General features: G+C 43.9%; 1 protein-coding gene across 1 annotated transcript; it reads left to right on the top strand.

Moving 5' to 3' along the window:
• Positions 1-1,084: 1,084 nt before the first annotated feature.
• LOC111269682 (uncharacterized) lies at positions 1,085-23,595 on the top strand. Its single transcript, XM_022849471.2, has 6 exons — positions 1,085-3,490; positions 9,283-9,504; positions 9,913-10,023; positions 10,685-10,986; positions 22,211-22,307; positions 22,692-23,595. The coding sequence occupies exons 1-6, from the start codon at positions 2,141-2,143 to the stop codon at positions 23,454-23,456; spliced, it is 2,847 nt and encodes a 948-aa protein (XP_022705206.1). The 5' UTR covers positions 1,085-2,140; the 3' UTR covers positions 23,457-23,595.
• The last annotated feature ends 6 nt before the right edge of the window (positions 23,596-23,601 follow it).

Raw genomic sequence — 23,601 nt, 5'->3', positions numbered from 1 at the left:
CATGCAACCAACGGCCACACCTGTTCACGGTGTGAAACTATACCGGCGATAAACTTGTGCTCCTCTAATTACAGGAAACTATAAGAAATAATAAGAAAGCGCCAAAAAGAGCTATGGATAGATAAAGAAACGACACATGCCCACATCCCAAAGAAAGAATCTGTCAAGAGAATTAGCTTAAATGATTCAAGACCATAAACCAATATTGTAATTAATTAGCAAAAAAACTATGCATGCAATATAGCACAATAATCTTGTGTAATTTTCCTTTTCTTCATAAAAGTTTTCTATTGATAAACTGCTAAAAATAGGAGAAATCTTTACACATGTTTATGATACGAGTAGATCAACGCAAATATGTCAACGTTCTTAATCTGGCAACTTCGACCAGTATCCTTCTAATACAATTAAAATTTTAAAAAAGACAGTAACATACTCTGTCAAAAAGAAATCTGTAAAAAAACATCAGCTTAGATATATGTTATATATCCTCTACTAATTAGCTGTTTTTAAAGCATTATTTTATATGAGAAGAATTGTAAATAGATCTCCGGATCTGTGCACAATTTATCTCATATAAAATCATGCTTCTCAAAAAATATGATACTATCAACAACCATATACTTTCTACAACTATAGATTTGGGAACGTTATTTAGCTGGAAATGCTCAGTTTCCTGAATGAAGGTGTGAACTATTTATTGCAATCTATCATTAGCTTGCCCCACGATAACTGAAGCAAAAGCAGCGCTTAGAGCCTTGAGCCTGATGCCGATTGCGGTTTCGCTATACCCCTACCGTCACAAACACTTCTGAAGGAGCTACTTGGAAGCAAGGGGATACTGCCTCTTTCCCTTTTAGCCCGGGTGTTAGGAAGTGCAACCGATCCTTGAATCTAACCCATGGCGGGCGATTCACTAGTACGGATTGCCGCTCCGAGCCGGCGGCTGGATCCATAGTTAAGGACATCCAACAACCGGTGTTGTTGGGCGGCAATTCAAAAACCTGATCACACAGAATAAATGATTAGCTATCGCTTGCCATATTCGCATAACTGTTATGCTAGTTCACGGAACAAAAGATCTCCATTTCGATTTTTTCTTCCCCATTGCTACATGCGCTTTATTATTTTTATTTGTCGCCTTTTATCTAAAATAGAGCCTTTTTTATTTTCCTTCATTCCTCTTTATTAATTCTGCTGCGTATTTATTAGCTTTCTCCCTTTCTTCCTCTCACGTACACACGCATACACTTTAAACACCATACACGGAAAAATGCGTACAGCTGTTGTATACCGCCTATCATTTGATACTGCAAGCTCTGTTCTGCACGCGTTCGCCATCTGTCCTTCTGTCTGGACGGCGTTGTCTATGTCAACTTTATTCGCTTTTCCTATCGCCCGCTCTTGTTGTCTCATCATATTCTAAAGGGGCAGGTACGACAGACGCCTACTTGCCGACTACTGCTTCTACGCCAAGCTTCTATATCGTTATGCGTTGTATGCTCCTCAACGGGATTTTACGCCTTGCTCACACTCTCGTGTCTCATCGACTGCGGCATAGCCAGTAGGCAAGTGTAACACCCAGCGCGTGTGGTCGACCAACCAGTTCTTCGGGGCCCTCATATCCACTCTCCAACAGAATAATACTCTCAGCAGACATCCTCTAAGTCAATCATCATGTATTGCCTTCTTGCTGCTGCCGCAGTTGCTACTGCTCAGCTTGCAACAAAGCTATCTACACAGAGATAAGTCTAGAAAACGCTGTCAGAGAAATAAATTTGATCATAAACAGCATGGTATGGTTTGCGGTAATAGAATAGAAAAATCGTCTGCCCTGCCAGCCAGTCACCTCCATTCGTTAGTCCATTTAGCCTGCCAGATAATTAGGAATGAAAAGAAGGCAAAAATATATTCGAATTGCCGCGCGGCGATCGGTATTACTCCGCCAGCGTTCGGTGGATCTCGATGGTGGCGCCGTCGGCGACGCGTCCAGGGTGCGAGTTGGATCAGATGTTTCGCCGCAGGTCTGCCCTGAGCGTTTTCGATGTTTGCGTGATTGAGGCCGCGGCAAAGGCGGCACCGAGCGAAGGCCCGCGACTCAGAGGTTGGCTTCGTATTCGGGGCCATCCGTTGTCGCAGTATGGTAATGCCCCCTGCTTCGACCGGCAGCCAAACAGCCCCCCCCCCTGCCCCTTCCGCCTCCTTGGCACTAGCGGCAGCGCGCCAGACTTCGCCGACACCGCCCACCCCCAGTGGCGGCAGCCCCGCTGTACTAGCAGCAGGGCACGCGACGTCAACATCAACAACAGTAGTAGCGCTAGCGGGCGCAGCAGTAGCAGCGGCAGCGATATCAGCGTCGTCCATAGAATCGCACACAGGCCTAGCAACGACGACAGGAACAGCAGTAAGCACTGCAAGCCTGCAGAACAACAATAACAGCAGCGCTGCGAGTCATAACCATCATCAGCACAACCATTATCCGTTGCAACAGCAGCATATTCCTCAACACCATCCCCAACAGCAACAACACGGTCAACAAAATCAACAGCAGCAGCAGCAGTGCAACCAGCATCCACATCACGTTTACAACAACATAAGCAGCAACAGCACTACTGTTTTTGCCTCGAACAGTGTGGGTTCTACCGAAGGTATCGGAGTGGCCAATGCGGTGGCGACCAGCCACAGCAGCAGCAGCAGCAGTAACAACAACAACAACGGTCCTGTGGGTGGTGTTGTCGCTGCCGGAACAACTGCAACTGCTGCTTCTGGAACGGTGTTAACAGTTGGAGGAGGGGCAGCAGCGGCAGCAAGCACAGTCACCGCGACAATAACGTCGTCCTCATCGTCTCAATCAGTCGGAGGAGGGGCGGGAGCAGCAGCGAATACGAACTCCGGAACAACGACGACAACGACAGCAGCAACGCCCGGCACGCCAGTGGGCCCTGGCGCCGCGGCTCCCTCCGGGCTATTGACGCCCGGAGGTGCTGGTGGAGGTGGTGGGGCTGGGACGGGAGGAGCTGCAGGCGCCCGAAAGAAAACCTCGTTCCAAATCACCTCGGTTAAAGTGCACGATGGTGGAACACACGAAGCTCAGCAGCCTGGCGCTACTGCTGGTGCTGCTGTTTCTGCGACGGCAACACAACAGATTCAGCGCGATGAGCCTGATGCGGCTGTCGCTGCTAATGCCAATGCGGCGACGTCAGGAGGTCAACAACAACAGCAACAAGGCCAACAGCAATTGCAACCGTCGGATAGTAATAGCAACAATGGAAATAACAACAGCAGCAGCAACAACAACAGCAGTAACAACAACAGCAGCAACAACAACAACGCTCATAGTGGTAGTGTAAGTCATGCAGGTGGCGGCGGTAACAGCAACAACAATGCAGAAGCTGCTGCTGCTGCTATTGCTGCTTCTGCCAGTGGAAGTCACGGAGGAGAGCACGCCCCCCCTGGCCAGCCCAATGGAGACGCCGCAGCCCATGACAAGGTACATGGCCGTAAGAATAAAGCATGCCACCGCCCATTGTTTCGCCTACTCAACTATTACGACACAATTTAAGTGGTGTTCGTTCCTCCTGTTAATGTAACAACTTTACAATATGGGTGACAACAACAACAAATACAGCATTGCTTTATGTACATACATGTAATTCCCCCTGCCGCGCCTCGACAACAATACGATTAGCTCCGTGAATATGTTGCAGTAGCGCAAGATAGAGAAAATAGTTTTTATTCTGGCAAATAATAAGACCAGGCATTGTGTGGATGTTAGTATCTTAATAATTGTGTGTGACCGCGTCGTGTGTTGATGAGTTGATGGAAAGGGTCGCGCTTGATTGTCTTCTTGGAGTGTTCAGATCTGCTTGTGTTTATTACCTACTGGTTTAATCGCTCTCGTCGGTTGTGTTGTTTCAGTCCCAGCCGCCGCCCAGGTCGCGTTTTTCATACGGCGTTCGTCATACAGTCGTTTGATGAACATCAATGCTTGTATCAATTCATAGAACAACCTCGTAGCCAGTGTGAAGGCAGTAACAAAAGTGGTAAATGTGAAAAGGCCTTCATTCGTAGTCCAGTGTTTGTCGAATCTTAATGATTGTGCGAATGCTGTGATGTTTTCTGACTACATGCGTGCACCCTTATGTAGAAATAAAGACTGTTCCGTCTACAGCTATGTATCTCTCATAGTGCAAAGGACCCGTGTCGGTCACAACGGGCTAGGTTTCGTGCGAAGGGAGTGGTCTGGCAATGTGGCACTATCATCCTTATATCGATTTGATTTTTCCGGAGTCACGTGATTCAGTGACAGCGGATGGTAATAATAGTATTAACAATAGTTATTATTATTATGACAATAAATAGATCAGTTGCTACCGGAACATTTCCAGACGGACTTGTCCCTTGATTCTACACTTGGTCTCACGTTTGTACCGGTTGCTGTCCGATGCTCTGTCAGCATTAAGTTCTCATTGTGCATCGACGCAGTAGCGAGAAACCAGTATGACCGTGTCAAAAATCGGTGTTCGTGTGAAAGGTTGCAATGTTCTGAGTAGTTTTAAGTATACAGCTACCAAGATTGTGCACATCTCCCTAAAAAGAAACGTATAAACGTGTATGTGTGTGAGCCCAGGGGTCTTTCTGGGCGTGTGTCTGGGTGTGGGTCTACTGCCTGAGTGCGTGTCTTCATGTGACTGTGTGCTTTTAATGGTGATTCCGAAGGCGCCCGCGAGTGGTCTGCTTTGGACCAGTGTCTGTCCATCAGTCCGTTTATCTGTCCATCTGTTTATATGCCTATCGGCGTGGTTGAGATGATTCGGATTGGTGCCTGGTCAAGTGGTGTGTGAGGTCTCTGCTCATCTAACCAGAAGATGACGCTTTGTACCCATCAGCCTCGTTTGGTACTGTCTATTTACGTATGTTAATATCCACACTATGGTAGGATGCTGCCATTGCTGGCTGTGCAGCTCTCATACATGTTTCTAAGCATATACATACATATTGGCCAAAGGAGAAGAGAACTCTTGTGGTGGGGTATTTATCGCTGACAGTTGATTATTGTGCCAGCGATGGAGACACAGACCAATCATTTGCCACCAAAGTCATCCACTTGAAACAATGGCGGTGGTAACGACTGTAGGCGGTGGTAACGACTGTAGGCGGCTACGTAGTGTATAGCGACATCAAGTAGTCGCACTGGTTGTGGACACGGCTACGTCGGGAGCGGCCGTCCATATTGATACGATTGCTGGTTGTTGCTAATTCATAATAGTGGCCACAATGGCCGCTGTTATTGGCCGCAATAAGTGGCCTGGCCATTGTAGGCCGGTGTAGTGTAGCGTGTTGTAAGCAGCGGCCGCGACAGTGGCTGACAGTCAGCCAGCCATCATATGACTGCCAGGAAGCCTTCTGCTGCTGCTGCTGCTGTCTGACTCAATGTGCAGACGCGTGTCCGTCGGTCCTTCTATCATTGGCCACCGCTGGTGTTGCTTGCTGCTTGCTGAGGTTCACTGCCGTTTTCGTCGAGCCACAGAGAGCGTCTGCGGACAAGTGGCAAGCAGTAGTAGCGGCAAACGGGTTTCTGAACGCGCCCCGTAGTCGATATAGTGGTTTCCCTCTGCTTGCGTTGTTACTTAGTTTGTTTGACCGTTTCATTAGATGCTTACTGGTTTTCTGGCTGGCATTGGCTCGCTGACCAGATGTATAGATGGTGGGTAGCGGTCGGTGTCACCAGCATTACTTGACCCATCGTGGTAACTTTCCGGCGGCTGGTGGCGCCAGCGGGAAGGAGCGATAAGGGCAGGCCTCGAGGATGAGAAGTAAGCGACAAAATAAAATACACACACGCGCATATACATAGTTTCGGTATGGCAGCAGCAGCGATCGTTGGCAATGTCTGTCGTTTTGCCGCTACAGTTGCTGAAATACAAGCAAACGCAGGAGATACAGGCATAGACAAACAAATATAGAAAAAGAAGAGAAGAGCCCATAGAAAAGAGTTAACGTATCGTCATCAAACACGCAGACGTATTGTGACTTAACATAGCAGATGAGTTTATTAAGGTATCGATTTGTTGCTCGACTGATAATAATAGCAGCGGTTTTAATGAGAGAATAATTATCAAGTTGTGCGCCTGCAACGCGGGCACATGGCTGAAACAATACGGATAGCCGATATTTTACTCAAAAACCAACACCGCTGCGGCGACACAACCCTGATTACAGTAAATACACTCTTCGGTCAGACTCCATCGTCGCGTGATTTTGCTTGGAATTCTGCATTGTTGTTGTTCGTGCAGCTGTTGCTGCTATTTTTTTCTTGTAGTGGCGTCCTTCACACTCTGGGAACGTAATGGCGATGACGAGAACATCGACGATGCCGCTGTTGCCTGTGGTGCTGTAAGGTTCACCCAATGGCGGATATCGTGTCTTGAAACGCAAGTCGTTTGGGGACCGACAGCAGCAGCGACTACGACATTCGTTCATTGTCCGCCCGCGCTGCCTCTACCGTCATAATCATCCTTGTGATGACGAGGCTGCTAATGGTGGCGATAGTTGATGGTTGTTCACCGAATAGGGTATTATAGTAGTAACACCGCAACTACAGCTGCGGCCTGCCTGTGGTCTGTCGGATGGTCGTTTTGTTGACGCCGCTGCTGTTGTGGTGTTGGGCTGTGTTAAGGGGAAAAAGAGGACATTGACGGCGATCACACTCGACTCGTTATGTATCTACACATAGTATCGCAGCTATTTGCACCGCCAGCCGGTGACGCATACGGCCGTCGTTGCCCTACTGCTGCTGCTGGCGATGCCGTTGTTGCCAGCGACGATACCTTGGTCTGAGATCATCATCAACGTAGTCATCCATCGAGGACAGTTGCTCTTGATACTACCACCAGAGACATCATACATGTCAACTGTACGTCGGTATAGCGGCAGCGTCAGCCCTCGGCTTTATTTATCAGCCTTTATGGCTGTGATTCTCTTCATGTCCGATCTGAACAATGTAATTGCAGTAGCCGTTCGTTTGATCAGTGTTAGAAAACCGGGATTCCTTGACAGCGGCTGTTACTGCAGCAATCGAAATTTTTGGTGGCAACGTTGTTTTTTGCCAACGCATAGGCAAGCCGTTACAATAAGTGAGATCGTATATGAAAGTCCTGACCGCTGCGGTTGTATCACCTGATTTCATCTTCTTGTCGGACAAGATTCCGCTGCTCTCTCGATGATTATGTGATACAAATATTATACACCTCCTTTCTCGTTATCGTGTGTAAGGTCTTTGAAATACGTCACATAAAACGTAATGGACTAAACATTTTGTCCCCACGCACCAACGTATAATATTAGTTAAAAAGAAAGGGCTGGAGCCACACGATACATTGCCATTTGTAAGTTGGCCCTTCATGTCGCGCCATCTCCAACGGAGCCATTTGAAAAGCAGTCCATTTGTTTCTCCAAAAATAGTCCGCTATTCATAGCCGCACAAGACGGTCAGTGAATTGAACGATTATATTGTCTTAGTAAATTCCTCAGTTTAAACAGATTTACAGTTGGAAGCATACCCATGAAGACTGTTTTAAATTCCTTTTATATTTGCTTCGTTAGTATCGACACATTCGATTTTTTGAATAGGCCTCTAGTACTTTTTTTATGATTCCGTTGACTTCATCTCACTTTTAGGCGTTTTCAGTGGTGCTTTTTCTTACGAAAGTAGTGTTAAAAGCCATTAATTAGATTCTGTCTGCTCGGATCTTATGGCTCTTAAATCATAGGATTGTTATTATATGTCAAATCGTAGGGCTGTTAATCCTTATATTTATTCCCGTATTATTTCATATTTTAACAACAGCTATTTTATTATTTATATATTATTATTATTATACAGCGTTTATTATTATTTATAGAAGAGTCTTCGTCGATACTAACAATGTACTTGACTCTTTTTTACCCTTGAAGTCTACGAGTAGTAGAATTTACTAAGCATCCACTGGTTGTTGTGAATAGCGATGTAGAAGGATTTTATGAAACTGGCCGGTAACACCTTATCGATATCTATAGTTTAGGATTGATCACGTTTGTCTCAACGTTATGATTTATTTTAACAGTACTCCATTTCGGGTATTTGTCAAAAAGGTAATTTTTAAGGCGACAAACAAAAGTGGCTGCAAAGGGCTACCTAGTTTGTAGTCTATAAGGTGCTATATAGTATGCGTAATAACTATGATTATATTTATTATATACAAAATGGCTGTCCTGTTTCTTTGAAGCTTAAAAGCCAGATATCGTATTGTTTAGTGCTGAAAAAATGTCTGCTAGGAAGATGAACGCTATCAACTCATATTTCGTAATTCAAAAAGTTACTTGAATAACCTACAAATGTCAATAGCACAAGACTGCCGCTTGATGTCGTGTTTTAATAGCACGAATAAACCGTAGTATCCAATGTTCTGTTACTTACAAAGTGTTATTGACTTCCAATAATTATAATAATAATAAAATAACAATAATAGAACATTAAACTGATTCCGCAATATCCTCCTGGACTAGGTATGAAGGGACTGGTGCCTTGATTTATGAAGGTTGTGACTATAAGTATCAATTAAACTTATTACCTTATGATTAATTAGACTTTGAGCTTTTTAGTTAGTAGAGCCAAAAATGCTCGACCTGTTCTGCCGCCTAAAACAGTTAATTTCATCTTTAGATAACACACTTGTTTCCGTCACGTTTGATAACACTTATAGTTTATTGGCGAGAACACGTATGTACTCTGCAGTACATACTGGACCACGTTGCACCAATTTAGCGAATCTAAGCCTCTACACGGAACATTCACACGAGACAATAGTACACTGTATAAACTCTGGAGTTAGTCTATGACATAATTTTCTAGAATATATAGTTACCTTGAAGAATGTCTGCTGCGATTTCGAAATTACTGAGGACTGCCCTTAATCAAAGAATATCTGTCTGATCCTGGAGCATAGTATGCTAACAATGTAGGCAGTGCATGGCAGAAAAGTCAATATCGGTCTTATTACATATTGCTATTGATCAAAAGTGATAATCCTTTATAAAAAAGCAATTCTTGTTATTAATATGTACTAAACATGCATGTATCTCTCTGAAATTCTTTAATATTTAGAGATGCGAAATAAGGAGTAATATGATAACTATTGTAATGCACCTATAAATAGTATGGAATTCCTCTTAAGTGATAACTATTATGCTGATAATGACCCTGATCTAACTGTTTACACATATATCATCGATGTCTTTCAGTCGGGTGTAGGTGGAGGCCCCGTAAAGAAGCACTCTATCACGGACCCTCAGGCGGTAGCCGAACAATGGAGTCGCCGATTCAAAGTTGTCAAAATACCGTTTGCCGAACCGTTCAAGAGGGGTCGGTGGACGTGTCAAGACTTCTTCGATCCCCCCGAAGGACAGCATGCTTCAAAGACAGAAAGCGACAAATCAACTATTCTCGCTGGGCAGCAACAACCGGTACGGTTATGTACCTTGAGCACAATGCGTAGTACTCCGCTGTCAGTGCTTGCTGTATGAGAAATGGCGATTTTCGGTGCCACCTTTCATTAGTGGCACCTTTCACTAAATGAATGTCAATGTTAACATTTACTAAATGGGGAACAGCTGCGTGCAAATCAAAGCGGGCGATCATAATATGAGAAAATATGAACACCAAAATACGGGATTCGAGAAAAGTTGGATTCATAATTGAAAATTTTTTTTTATTAACATAGTACTTGGGCAAATCTGTTTTGACGCTCAGCTCAACGTATAAATTGTAGAAAATAAATTTTAGAGATATCTATGAACTGAGTATCATAACCCACATATGGCAACCGTATATTCTTTTAACATCAAGTTATTTGTTATTTGTTTTCTTTGCAGGCGACGAATACGAGTCCTGGCGAGGGAGATATTCCTCCAAGCGAAATGTCGCAAGGTGGGGGGGCCCCCGTTATCGGGGGCCTGATTACCGACCACAACACTGTACAGCAGGTGCGTGGACATCTTTTGACAGGTCGTGTGCCAAGATATACTCTGCGTGCAAGTGGCCAGTTTGGTAAAGGATGCGACTCTGTACTTGCGGATATATCCACTGTGCTAGTGATCAATCACCGTGTGAAAGCTGCTCGTTCATTTAGCCAACGTCTCGATATACAAAAAAGAAGCTCACATCAAAAATGCGACTGCGAGACTTCAGCTAAATTATTAATTCTGCCAGCACTCGTCTATCGTATCACTATATAGATGGGTTGCACTTAGTTGACTAACTGAATTGGTTAGAATAAAAAATCATTTGTCACCGAGAAAGTGGAAATGAACGAGATTTACATGCTAGTAACAATGAAAACCGAGAAACACGATTTGACATTTCTACACAGGCTATAACGATTGACACATTTACCTGTGGCTGTTATCAATATGGTAAATGTTCTATCTTTGATGGGCGAGTTGCCTGCTGATGATGTCGATAGCATAATCTTACTTCGCATAAATTTCATGTCAAGTATCGTGAGTTCTACTTCTCGTTCACCTTATATTATCGCCGCATTTAATATTGTCGCCACATGTAGAGTGAAGAAAGTTTTAAAAAAGACTGTTTCTATGCCTTTCTATTTTTGGTTTTGACTTTGTTCTTATGCTTGCGTTGAAATAGACAAAAGAGGGTACGCCAGGCGCAGCTGGCGTTACACCCGATGAGACCCAATCACAACAACAGCTACAGCAGCCTAGTCACACAGGAGTAACGATAGCAGGTGGAGGTGCAGCTGGCGGAACAAAGCCGTCTTCGGCAGCAGCGGTGGGTGCCGGAGGCGGCGGTGGCGGAGGCGGTACAGGTGCAGGTGGCGCAGCTGGTGGGACTGCACCGCAGACAGCAAGTGCTGCCCAAGGAGTCGGACAGACAACAGCTAATGCTTCGAATATTGCTGGAGGAGATGGCACAACAGCGACGGACGGGTAAGTAGTTACTTTTACTATCGTTATTGTTAATGATGATGCCGTTTATGACGTTCAATGGAGAATTAATTCAAGGGTGTTCATTTAAGCGGAGAGGTTCGATCAACGCACGCACTCAAAAGAGTATTGTTATGAGAAACTTAAAAACTTCAAATAAAGTCAGGTAAATATTTGAAGCCCAGATCTACATTTAGTTCCAATATACGTATTGATAGTTAACAAAAATTTATCGTTCAATTTTCGGGTATCTTTGCTAGAGTTCTGTTATCAAACCCTTGATTCTATTTGCACAGTATGTATGAGTGTCGGAGCGTAGATGTAGATAGTATCTATTTCAATGTACTGTTATCTTCTTGACAATGAACAAACAGATGGAAAAATGAGCTAGAGCGCGAATTTGCATGTTGAGGATGACATTGAACTGTGTGGTGTACAAGTCGCTGTTGGGGTATGTATTGATCTTGATATGCCTATATCTAAGATACAAGCATTACACCGTGGTCTAGAACATTACAACAATTAGGAATACCTATGTCAGGCGCGTATCTGCTATACGTACTTTCAACTTCCTTGACCCGGTGCGGTCCTAAAAAATCAAGATGAGTGTTATAATTTATTACCAGCCGAAAATAGAATTTGCCAGTCAAGCTCTTAGAACACTAAGTTTGTCCTACATTGACCAGCAAATGATTACCTTCCTATTGGAGTTACTAATAGGAGTTTACTACAATTGAGTGATACAGATAGAGAAGTGTTCACTCAAATCAAGTAAACGCCAGATGGAGCTTATACTGTTTTTATTACAGACATGAGTGTAGAGCAATGAACGAACTGGGCTTTCGTACATTTGGAATAGGATTTTGCTAAATAAAGGTTGACTGATGCGATTTTAAGTTAACTCACTTTTTTTAATAATTTGTTTGTGAAAACTTTCAATTAATTACGAGGCGGTACAATTGCCATAGTGACCAAGGCCTGTTCAAGGTGAAATGTAAAAATTATAATCAAGAATGTTTAGCTAACAAAATGACTCATTTGCCTATGTATTGAAACAGCGCAATGACATAATTGTGTTGCAGGAAATACTATTTAATTGCGATCCACCTGACTTTTAAGAATGAATTTTTAAGAGTGTTTGCTTAGTGACCTTAGTCTTCGTACTAAGAAAATACGTCGTACATTTTTTTTTTGCTTTTCATTCACGTAAACATGTTGGTCCCTTCTGCGTCGAGTTGAAAGACAGACGCCGCAATATAGAACTAACGTGTATCACTCATGGTGTAAAAAAAAAGTGACAACTGCTTTTTTTTGTAACTCGCCGCACGTCGAAACATAAGCGACATGATAATGAGGGCTTTTATGGAATAAGCCGAGAAGACGTAACGGCGTGATGGCCGGTGCAAACGATTTATTGATATGCATCAAAAATACTCGATGCTACTTCATCTGAGTGGTTGTCATATAGTTAGTTTCTTCCATTGTTCATCTCCGCTTTAAACTTGATCACGCACAATCGGCTATTCATTTTAATCTGAATATATAAAGGTTCAGTTAGCTGAAAAGTTATATCGCTTAAGGCAATCGCCATCTTAAAATACACATTTTACACGAGTTAAAAATAGCATACCCTCCTATAATATATCAGACAAATTTTTCCATAGTTGATTCACAGCTGTTCCTTCTAAGACGGGCCTCGACACTGTTTTAGCATTGTTTTAAAGACCTGTCAGGGTAGCAGACGGCTCAATACTCTACAGGAGAAGAGATTATGACTATGTCGATCGTCGCGTCTGTTATTACAATCGGATCGCTACTACAAAATTAAATTGTATCTACCCATTGACATTTGGACATAAACCGCCGTTACGTCCCGCTGGTTAACAATCAGACACATCGCTGGAACTATCGTATCTTTCCGCTGTACCTCGTTTGACTATACGCTTTCAAATGTTTGATAGTCATGTCACTGATCCTTAAGGTGGTCCCACAATGCGAGTGTATGATAGCGAACGTATGCGAAGACTTTCGTTTTGTTTCGCACAGTTTTCTCCTCACCTACTACGACCCCACGTTGGTTGTTATGAACGCTCGTCGATGATACGGCACGATATTGAGTAACACTGATAAAACTGCCCGCTTGAGAAATCTACTGCGGCGCTGTTTTCTATCTGTCCCTTTACGCCGGTCTACCCTGTACCGGCCATGCCTATCGTTGTTGTTAGCGCTGCTAATTTTCTGGAATGTAGTAACAGTGTTTGCTTCGTTAACGATTCGTCTACAGCTGTACCATGACGTGATCGCTGCTCTTACGACCGCAGAAGTGTTTGCGCATTTACATATTATTTGCGCATGCATTAATTTAAGCGCGCGCTGCCGACCGAAGAATCGGAGAAGCGGTTGTCGTTTGAGAGCTGCTAGTTGTTACTGGTCATGTTGTTACGACTATGAACGAGCAAATGCAGTCTACAATAGATGTGGGGATAGGCGGTTATTCCTGCTGTCGGTTATAGATGGCTCCTGTTTTGGCGCTCCAAATACGCGACGGTCAACATTGAAGTATTCAGCGGCAGCAGCGAGAATTCAAACTGCCGGTTAGACAGTGGTGGACCAAATCTGATTCCGATACATATGTATATATATGTAGTAGGTCAAAAACTAACAGGAACGATAATACGAGACTGTATTGACTCGATACTGATTGAGTCTTTTCACATTGAATAGATCACATCTTTTCTCTAGTAGAACATCGAGCATATTCCATTAATGTGATGGCAAACGTCGCATTCAGATCATACATTTCCGTTATTATCTATTCATTTGGTTAAACAGATTCGGTCGCCGTTCGCTGATCCAAACTTTGTTTTTCTATCGAATGGCTCTGACTGCGTAAATGCGCCTCACATCTCCATGCTCGTAGATGCGAATATTAAATGACGGGACTTACCTAAAGAACACAAGTATTACAGCCAAGGGAACGTGCGTGTCGCATTATCGCGACTAGTTGTAGCATTATTCATCAACAACGAGTATGCCGAAGCTAATATATCTTTATTTATTTGAGTAATGATGATACTGTTTTTTGAAAAAGCTCAACAGGTGATCGAGTAAAATTACTGTATTACCAAGACCTACCATGAAGTGATGCAGGAAATAGGACATTATTCGTTTTTCCTTGAAGTGGTCTAATAATATAATTGTTTAGTTGTTCTCCCTCACAATCGCATAAAAAAAACCCGTTCGGTGTACTTTAGACCGTACGTAGGATTTATCGCTGCGCAGTTTGCACGTCGACAATTTCAACGAGTGCATGTACGTGCTGTATTTTTTGTCTTTGGTCCATTTATCAGCTGGCTACTGGATCTTGTGTGGCTTGCTTCTCACAAAAACAAGAAACCGGAGGGGAACGAGAGGGAGGGACAGGGAGAGAGAGAGAGAGAGAGCGAGAGAGATAAAGACTGGAAAACCCTTTTTTCTTCGTCTTCGATTAAGTTTGAGTGGATCGCTGTATTAAGCGTTTAAGTGAGTATGTATGGATGCGTAGTCGGAGTGATACATTGATGTACCTAACGGAACGGTGACCTCTACTTATCGCATTTTACCGGTTAACAATAGCATCGATCTTATCCGTTTCCGCCGTACAAAATACACCTTATTAGTGTTGTTGTCCATTAGCCGTCTTGCTTTCAGTTGCCAAAAATCGCCGTTCACGGGGCAAGATCAGAGGGAATAAGAGCGGTTTCACCATTATGGCCATCACCATCAGTAGATGATGGTGATTAGATCGCAATAGATCGTGTAGACTGAGGAAACCTGCAGTAACGAACGGGTGACCGTTGACGCGCAAACAGCTGTACTCAGCGGTATTAGTTGGAGGCTGGCACATGATTAGGCCAACGAGGTACTGCGCACTTATTCATTGCTGCTCATCAATGGCGGCTATTGCTCCTCCTGCTGTCGCTGCGGTAGCATCACGATACTCTCTCCACGCTCAGTGCCTGGCGCTTGCAGTGTCTCCTGCTAATGGCTGTCACTACCGTTGTCGAGTACTAGTGGAGCGAAGTAATGGAGCGCCGCTGGAGACACGCACGTTATGTGAGCAGTTGCCCGCTGCAAGGCTGCCGTTCGCGACAGCCGCTGTCCGTTGAGGCTGCTTTTGTGATGACTGCTGCTGCTGGTGATGCTGGCGAGAGATCCCCAGCGTCCGCTCTAACAAGCAGATGATGATGGTGGCAACAGTGATGATCATGTGAGTTATCGTGGCAGTGGTATACTGGAGAGGTGTTAGAGCGATGCGCCTGCCGCCGCCGCCGCCGTCGTTGCAGTGGCGCTACCTGCCGCTATCGTCATGCCAGCTGCTGCTTCTGCTGTTGTTGTTGTTGCGTCTGCTACTGCTACTGCTGCTGCTGCTGCTGCTGCTGTTGTTGTTGCTGTTACTGCTGCTGCTGCTGCCGTTGCCGTCGCCGCCGCCGCCGCCAATCATTTGTTTGAGGCGAGGCCATTCTGCGATAAATAGAAGTAACACTGAAACGTGCGTCGATATCCCTGTTATTAATGATAACAATGTTTCTGCTGTGCAACTTCAACGGGCTACGCCAGTAATAATCCTTAACACGCTCGGTTCACGCACTCGCGTACGGATCGCCAACTCTGGCGGTGCTCCAGTGCGGACTTGTCAACGGCGCCAGAGTGTGCGCGGTTGGATGGGGGACCGGTGCCTCCAGCACTTTGCTATGGCCTTGCCAGAAACTGGCAGGACTCAGGCGAAGAAGACAAAATATTCGAACTATTTAAATCGACAGTGTGTATGCTCTAGCAGCTCCTGACAACAGAATACGACTACTTCGACTGCGGGTATGAACGACGGTGGGAATCAAAAAGATGTTGTCTGCACGAAGTTTTAAATCGCCTGAAGGTGGCCGAACAATGGAATACTGGAAGCCGAAAAACAACATCAGGTTACTGGGATAGAAGAAAAACATCCGTATAAAGCAATTGTAACTGTTAACCGCGCTCATATCGGTTTTGGTCGCCGATTCTCTCTCTTTCTCTCTCGGTGTTTGTTCGCATCGATGAAAAAGCGATATCAGCTGTGGAAGCGGTATTTCGACCCGAAGCTCTAACAATTTCTAATTCAGTATTTAACGAAAGAGGAGGTTAATTAATCAAGAGATTGATGTAGCAATCCTACTGACATTGGAGCGTTCAATTTTCGATGAGGCTGTGCACGGTGAAATCTTTATGAAAAGCTTTGCTATTTAACAGCAATGGAAGCAAGTTGATACCGGTATCAATGAATGGTCTACAGTTGTGATAATGGTGAATGAATCGAATGTTATGAATACTGTGGATGTTGTTATGTAATCGCTGGGTATATAAGGACAACGTCATTGTCATTGTTCGATCTTCCATAGAACGCCTAGCCGAGACATCTCGAAGATAGTAAGCCATCCACAAACAGCATGACAAACGTCAGGGTGGTTCGCTGCAGCTCACGGAGCCTTAATCATGCCAGTGCGTACCATTGTGCATCATGCAGGTACTGAGAACGCAGTGATATATATTTGTACGTTGTGCATCTGTATTCACCGCTTTTTGAACTCGATTCGCCCGTCTTTTTATTTTAGATTTCTTTTTCTTTGTATACGCAAGCACAGAGCGTACGACGTTTGAAGAATGGGTATATGCGATCTATTGGCTATAGATATATTATGAAAGCGAATAGTGTTATTTCAGTTGCTCAATAGTGTCTCTCACTCACTCTCTATATATATATACGTAAAGCACACTATGAGAACTAAGCACTGAGAGAAAATGCTACACGAAAACACCAAGGCCATTAGTGTGAATAGATGATCCGATTGAACAAGCGATATGATTACGACAGGCACTAAAGTTCAGACTTGTAGTTAACTAAATAAGTCAATTTCCAGTTACGCTAGCGCTTCGGTTGGCCAATGCTGAGGTTTGATCATGCTCAATGCTCTGTGTTGTTCACGAGTTTCATTTATAGTAAAAAGAAGTGGTTCGTTTTACGGATTCAGTTAACAGTTGAATGGCGCGACGATGGGCAACCGCTGCTGCATGTTCCTGTTGCTGATGCTGCCATATCTGTGATTTAAATGCCCAGTGTACTACAGTAAGGCGACTTAACCCGATCTACTTTGAACGGCTTTCAAAGTTCGCGCTACTTCATAAATCTCTGTCTATACAGCTTCGCTCAGGCTTTGAGGGTACCTGTTAACACGGCCGCAACGCCAATACACAGACCAATGAAAATCGAAATAATGTGCTACATATACTTTAAATGTATGAGCTCAAACAATTGGCTAATATCAATTACATAGGATGGTGGATGTGACAGTTTTTCAGATCGGGAAGAACTGCGAACGTGAAGCATGGAGATCTAACTTTTAAGGCACGCTCAAGTCTGTGCTAAGCTCTGACGAGCTTTTTGCTATGTAGGAGAAACGGGCCAGCCTATTTCTAGGGATTTCGGTATTGTTTTTGCCATCTGTCATCGACATTGTTATTGAAAGTGGTGACTTTGTCACTTTCAACAATGGCAAGTAGTCATATGATACTCCACGTCAGCGAGACGGTAAAGCATTGTTTTTCTTTTTGGACGTGATGACGAAAACGATTAACATGCTATTGATGAATGGAACAAACTGTGATACCTGTCTATCTATGTAAGACATCCCGCGGCGTCGAAAGCGCCACCAGACGACCCCGAACGGAGACACCGTGAAACAGACTAAAACATACTGCCATCGTTCGATCACTGTAACCACCAAAGTGCAGCTTCCAGCTGATTCTCGTCTTTCGCTGCGGTACAATAGCTGTCGATTTTTCACGCCCTCTTTATACTCATGTACATAACGCAATATACATGACTGCGTGAGCCGCCTGATTTCTCCTCTGGCATTTCTTGTCATCTCAAGGTTGCCAGAGAGATGCGATGCATGGTGTACATATATATGTATGTACATATAAAATTTAACATAGCGTTTCACGATGAAACGGAACAGAATCTCGCCATGGCGTACCTGCTTAAAGTGCTGCTCAGTTACCGCTGTAGTCGACTCACCTTATTTTACTGGTGGTCACTTTTTATTTATACAATGAATTTGGGATCTTTTTCAGGATTTTGATCGGAAGTTCTAAACATCGTTCATGGTTAAATACATAAGTAGAAAACAAATGTAAATGGTGCTTAAGGAGCAAATAATGACTCTTTATTGCTTTCTTACGAAGGAGAGATAGTTCATCATGATTATGTAAACCCGTTCTGAAACGAACACAGACACTAATCAAACGCTACGCAATGTATTACTGCCATTATTATTATTATTATTAGCGAAAGTCCTCTTCCTCTCACTAAAACGATACATTTGGGTCCAATATCAGTACAGTATACGGCTGTGAAGTTAGTTTTTATAAGAAATCTATTTAATGTGTATCAAAGCCCACTGTTAGTTGCATTCACTGACATTTTATCGAGTACTGTAGCATATTGTGGGATATTGCGCAGTTATCTGTTAACCTAATTAAGGATCGAGGGATTCTACACTGTGTCACGCGCCATCGCTTGTCAAAACCGTTCGTCTCTCTGTTGCGTAGCGGAGCATGTCATTCTTATTGCTGCAGCTTTTGCCCCACCCTGCCACGATCTGTTGTCAACAAAACTTTTTAGACAACCGCATGGTTGCATTCTGTCGGTTGAAAGATAAACGACGACGGCAAGAAGGATACCATGTCAAAGTTATGACAACAGATGGCACGGCGCCGTAAGTGTCATCCAGAATATGTTTACGGGTACATTCACTTTTAGAGCCAGGTCAAGTATCAAATCGTACCTTTTTATATAGCAGGGTATACTACACACATGGTAAACTGGTCATTGGTGCACTGAACAATAAGCGAATAAAGAAGAGTACATGTTCTTAGGAGGTCTGAAGATTATTGAGGCTGATGAGTGTCAGCACAGTGTGAGGCTCAGCAATGAATTGGACACGCGTAAATTGACTGAAAGGCAGCTTGGTCAACTTTGAGGTTAAGCAGAGCTCCCTTCATAAAACGCTTTGTATACATAACAAATACAGCAGGTCCCAAAAAAAATCCTCAGAGTATTCGACGTGAGCTTCGAGGGGAACACAAGTACTTGTGGGCAAAATGGAGTGCACAGCGCCGGCGTGAAGCAGGCTTTTTCCTGAAGAGAGTGTGTTTACTAAAGAATGAGCGAATAAATGATCAAATGGATGTGCCTAAACTTGAAAAGAGAAGAGGCCATTTATCCATTTGCGAGGCCGTCGCGTAAGTAGTCGAGAGCAGGTCAGGCCACCTTCAGCGCTCTGTATAAACGATGGGCTTAAATGTCCGGTATGATTTGATGCTCCCAAAAGATATGTAAAGTATGTACGAGTTGTATTGTTAACGTGGATGATTTCATTCATCATGAAACATATGGCACAAATGGTTAATCGGCACTCGAGTGGCAGTTATTTGATTCTCCACGTTAATTTCTTTTATAGGGTCATTCTATATTACTCACTGGTTTTCCAGCTGGGATATGTGTGTGTATATATATATATATATATATATATATATATATATATATATATATATGCTACAGTTTTCATAAATTTACTTTAAAAATCTCATATCGCTTCGAGCGAAACGGACTCTTGTACCTTATCTTTCTCTTTCTGAGAAGTGAATATATTAATGACGTTTAGAGATACCCGTTTTACATTTAGGTACTTAGCATGGTACTGGTCGAAAATCCCTTAATTGTAGCAGCCACTAAATTAACACGATCCTTTCCGCGATCGGTGTTGCGTCAAAATTTGCTTGAAGATTACGTTGACTCGATTTGTAGCTTTCAGCACATGAACCTACCAAAATGGTGAAGTTAGTGTACATCAACTTTTAATTAGCAAGAAATAGTTTCTCTCTATATGGTAAATCCGATAGGTCCGATAATTAACTTGATAACGGTACGCTCGATTATAAATATATCTAGTCGTTAACTTAATAGAACTAGAAAATGTTATCTCGTTATTTTATATAGCTCTCTAATGAGAGTCTCAGTGGCCAGTATAGGATGCGCCTTATAGATGTCTGAGCGCTTATAAAGTAAATCGGGTTTTGCTTTTTTGGCTAATTTATCTATAAAAAGCTGTTGGGAGTCACAATTTTGACGACAACTGCATGTTGTACATGAAATATCTTCCAATTACTGATAGTTTCATAGTTTCTTGCGATACCGTACAGTGGCATAGTGCTGAGCAGAGTTCTGATAATTGATCTGTTTTATTATATTATTAGCCTCACGAATAACCTGTCTAGCGGTTATAGTAATTATTTGCGCAATCCATTTATAATGATAATATAAGAATCAGTGGCTGAAGTGAACCCCTTGAGTTACTGGAGGAGAAGCACGCCAAAGGACATCTGTAAAATTGCCAACTAGGTTGTCATAGGTTTCTTGCTGGCGATAGGGGTTACGCGGCTGCCATAGGCATTAACACCTTCAGCGCCACGTATGGGGAACAGGCTCAACGTGCCCGGACATTACCGCGAATTGTTATAGAAATATCTTCACCTACCGGTCGATCTCTCGGCCGATTAAATCGCTCGAGCAGTTCGCCGCATCTTGGCGGCGGTACGGCGAAGCAGCTGCTTGTACAACATGAGCACGATCAACGAATGGCACTTCGGAAGGTCTCGACTGCATACCCCCCGCATCGCGGTGTTGCTCATCGAAACATGGCACAAATCCACAGCGCAATTGATCTCCATCAGGCTGTTGATGTCATAGAAGAACACAGAAGCAAGTTCAGGTATTGCTCGGGATCCTGTACGGCAGAGGATGCAGCCATTAGCTTGAGAACTTTGCGGTCCTCTTCCACTTCAGCTTCTATCGGTGAACCACCCGAGGTCAAAGATGCATCCAGTAGGCCGTTGCTTTCGGACCACAAATCAAACTTCAGACACAGCAATGTACAGATTTCTACTGTCTCGGCATCAACTTCACACAGGTGGATGAACGATTGATAAATATTACATCAGCATCTGGTCCCTAAACGAAACTTGCATTCGATGGAACGAGGAAGTATGCTACGAGGATGGCTGTTATCATGGAAACTTTATTGCATGCTATGTCGAGGCCATATTGCAAGAAGTTGAATTGTTCTGACAAACGGTCGATACGTACTGTATGATTCTGTTAACATTTAGCCGTTGGGAGCGTTACTTGCGTGTCCTTCCGGACTGTAGACTAAGTACTAATAATGAAGCCATCCGTATTTAAAGCTGTATTAAACAGAAAATACTGATTTCCACGATTCTTAACTTTGAGAACAATGCATCGAAGCTGAGAATTGATGAGACTGCTGAATATAATTGGTTCCAAATCGTCGATGAAAAAGTTCTAATGCATCGCAGGGGTTAATGGAAGATTTCAGGTTTGACTCGATTGCCGAGGGTTCTCTTGTTCCACGTACAGGTTAAGGACAAGTAAACTGTAAACTTAGTAGAGTTTTCCAACTTTTGTCCTTGGGTCCATTTGTATAAAATCCAACTTTTTTTTCCGCTTACACCGCCGCCAACAATTATATTATAAGCTCTTTTGAGAAACAAAGTACGAAATTGTCGTTGATGGAAACGATGGAAGAAGGATCACCCATAAAAATAATAGATCTGAACGCTAACATGTATTTGTACTTCGAATGTATACGGTCATCTCAATCGTGCACCATACCACATTTGGACCGGTATTAAGTGACAATAAAATAAGCGCATGTTCTCCATCGACGTGCACACAATTATCGATCGTATGGCACATGCGCACTCAAAAGTAACTGTATTATTATTATTATTATTATTACGTGCATTTGCATTTTGCATCGTGCCTAACTCAACAAAGATCACTAGCGCATTAATTACGAAATACTCCAAACAAATCAAGCTAACATTTAAGAACTAAGCCCGCATTATATGCGTACGTTATTGAACTTCGTTGCGATATTGTTGCTTTTTTAAATTAACCCCTTATCCTTCAGATAACCATTTCATGATAAATCTACTCTTAGATTGACCTCCTGTTTTTTCTTGTGTAGCGCAAATGTCTTGATTGCTGCATTCAGCTGCATCTGTGTTTCTTGGTCACTTTATCTACTAATGGACGATTTTAATGGACCTTCGTTCATTTTTCCTGTTTTAGTAATTACGCGGCAGGTGGCGCTGGAGGAATCGATAACAAAATCGAACAAGCAATGGATTTGGTCAAAAGTCATCTTATGTTCGCTGTCAGAGAAGAGGTGCGTATCTATCTAATACCGAGTGTATTTATAGATTGATGTATTTTTGATGCATTGGGCATTTCAAGCTGACAGTCTTTTTACAGCATTCATAGTTAACGGTTGTGTGTGTATTGAAACGTGAAATCTGAAGGAAAATTGTTATTATTCGGAACCGCGTCAGTACGGCTGTTTCAAGCTATCGGTCGTCGAAATGGTATCATCGCAGAACATATCTCCAATTGCGTTGCTGTTTTATTTGCCATTAACCATCGTATATACACGTGTGGATATAAATTAATTATTGACTATCTTAACGTCTTGTACGGTTTTTGTGTTGTTGTTGTGACTACTCTGGTGCTCTTTGCCTCTTCGTGCGCAATAATTTACGCCTATCACCCACAGGTGGACGTCTTGCGGGAAAAGATCACCGAACTGAACGAACGTAATGAACAACTAACGCAAGAGATTCAGCTGCTAAGGTCTCTATTAACGCCCGAGCAGGCAACGACGTTTGCGCAGCTTTTGCAGCAGCAACCGCATGGGAAAGCAGGTGCAGGAGGCGTGGGTGGTGGATCAGGACGACCAGGCCACGCGCCGCCGACATCGCTACCAGCCGCGACTGGTAGTGGAGTCCCGCGTACAGCTCCATCGTTAGCGGCGTTCGGTGTTCCCGCCGGAACAGCTAGTCGACCAACGGCGGCCTCCGCCGCCGCTGCTTCCACTGGTGCCCTGCCCGGGACGCCGGGCACGCCCCAGCAGAGTGCGGCGGCGATCGGAAAGGCATCGCATCCCGCCATCGTTGCAGCAGCTACGGCCGCTGCAGTTGCTGCATCCCCATCGAGTCCGGGCACCGCGCCGGTTTCAAGTTTACCTACTAGTTTACCCAGTGGAGTGAGCGGCAATCTGCCTCCGACGACGACCTCATCCGCGACGCATAATAGCCAACAGCAGCAACAATCAGCGACAACGACAACAACAATAACTCAGACGTCTGCAACGACAATAGCCACGAGTAGCTCTGGTGCGCTAGCCAGTTCTGCGAACGCGATTGGCGGTAGCAGTAGCGTGTTAACCCACCAGGGTGGGCCACCGTCAAAAGAAAGCACACCTCCCGGGGGTGGGGTGCCACCTCCGTCTACACCAGCGCCGCCCACCAGTAGGCAGTAGCAACTGGCCAAGTTAGGGTATTCAATTGCTGCAACACCTGCTGCTGCTACTACTAGTACTGTTGTTGTTGTTGTTGTTGTTGTTGCTTCGGACGCCGCAGGCCGGCTTCGGAAAGACGCTACACGGTGGATTATGTGATTGGACG

This window comes from Varroa jacobsoni, unplaced genomic scaffold (assembly GCF_002532875.2).
Source record: "Varroa jacobsoni isolate VJ856 unplaced genomic scaffold, vjacob_1.0 scaffold_1406, whole genome shotgun sequence".
Taxonomy (NCBI): Eukaryota; Metazoa; Arthropoda; class Arachnida; order Mesostigmata; family Varroidae; genus Varroa; species Varroa jacobsoni.
The sequence above is the reverse complement of the archived record's forward strand: the minus strand, read 5'-3'. Positions and strand labels throughout refer to the sequence as shown.

What these genes read in the sequence shown, in the direction of transcription:
- LOC111269682 (XM_022849471.2), top strand. Translation starts at nt 2,141, where the DNA reads ATGGTAATGCCCCCTGCTTCGACCGGCAGCCAAACAGCCCCCCCCCCT. An exon ending in ACGCCGCAGCCCATGACAAG is followed by an intron (nt 3,491 to 9,282) that starts GTACATGGCCGT and finishes GATGTCTTTCAG; the next exon opens with TCGGGTGTAGGTGGAGGCCC. An exon ending in TGTTCGCTGTCAGAGAAGAG is followed by an intron (nt 22,308 to 22,691) that starts GTGCGTATCTAT and finishes TATCACCCACAG; the next exon opens with GTGGACGTCTTGCGGGAAAA.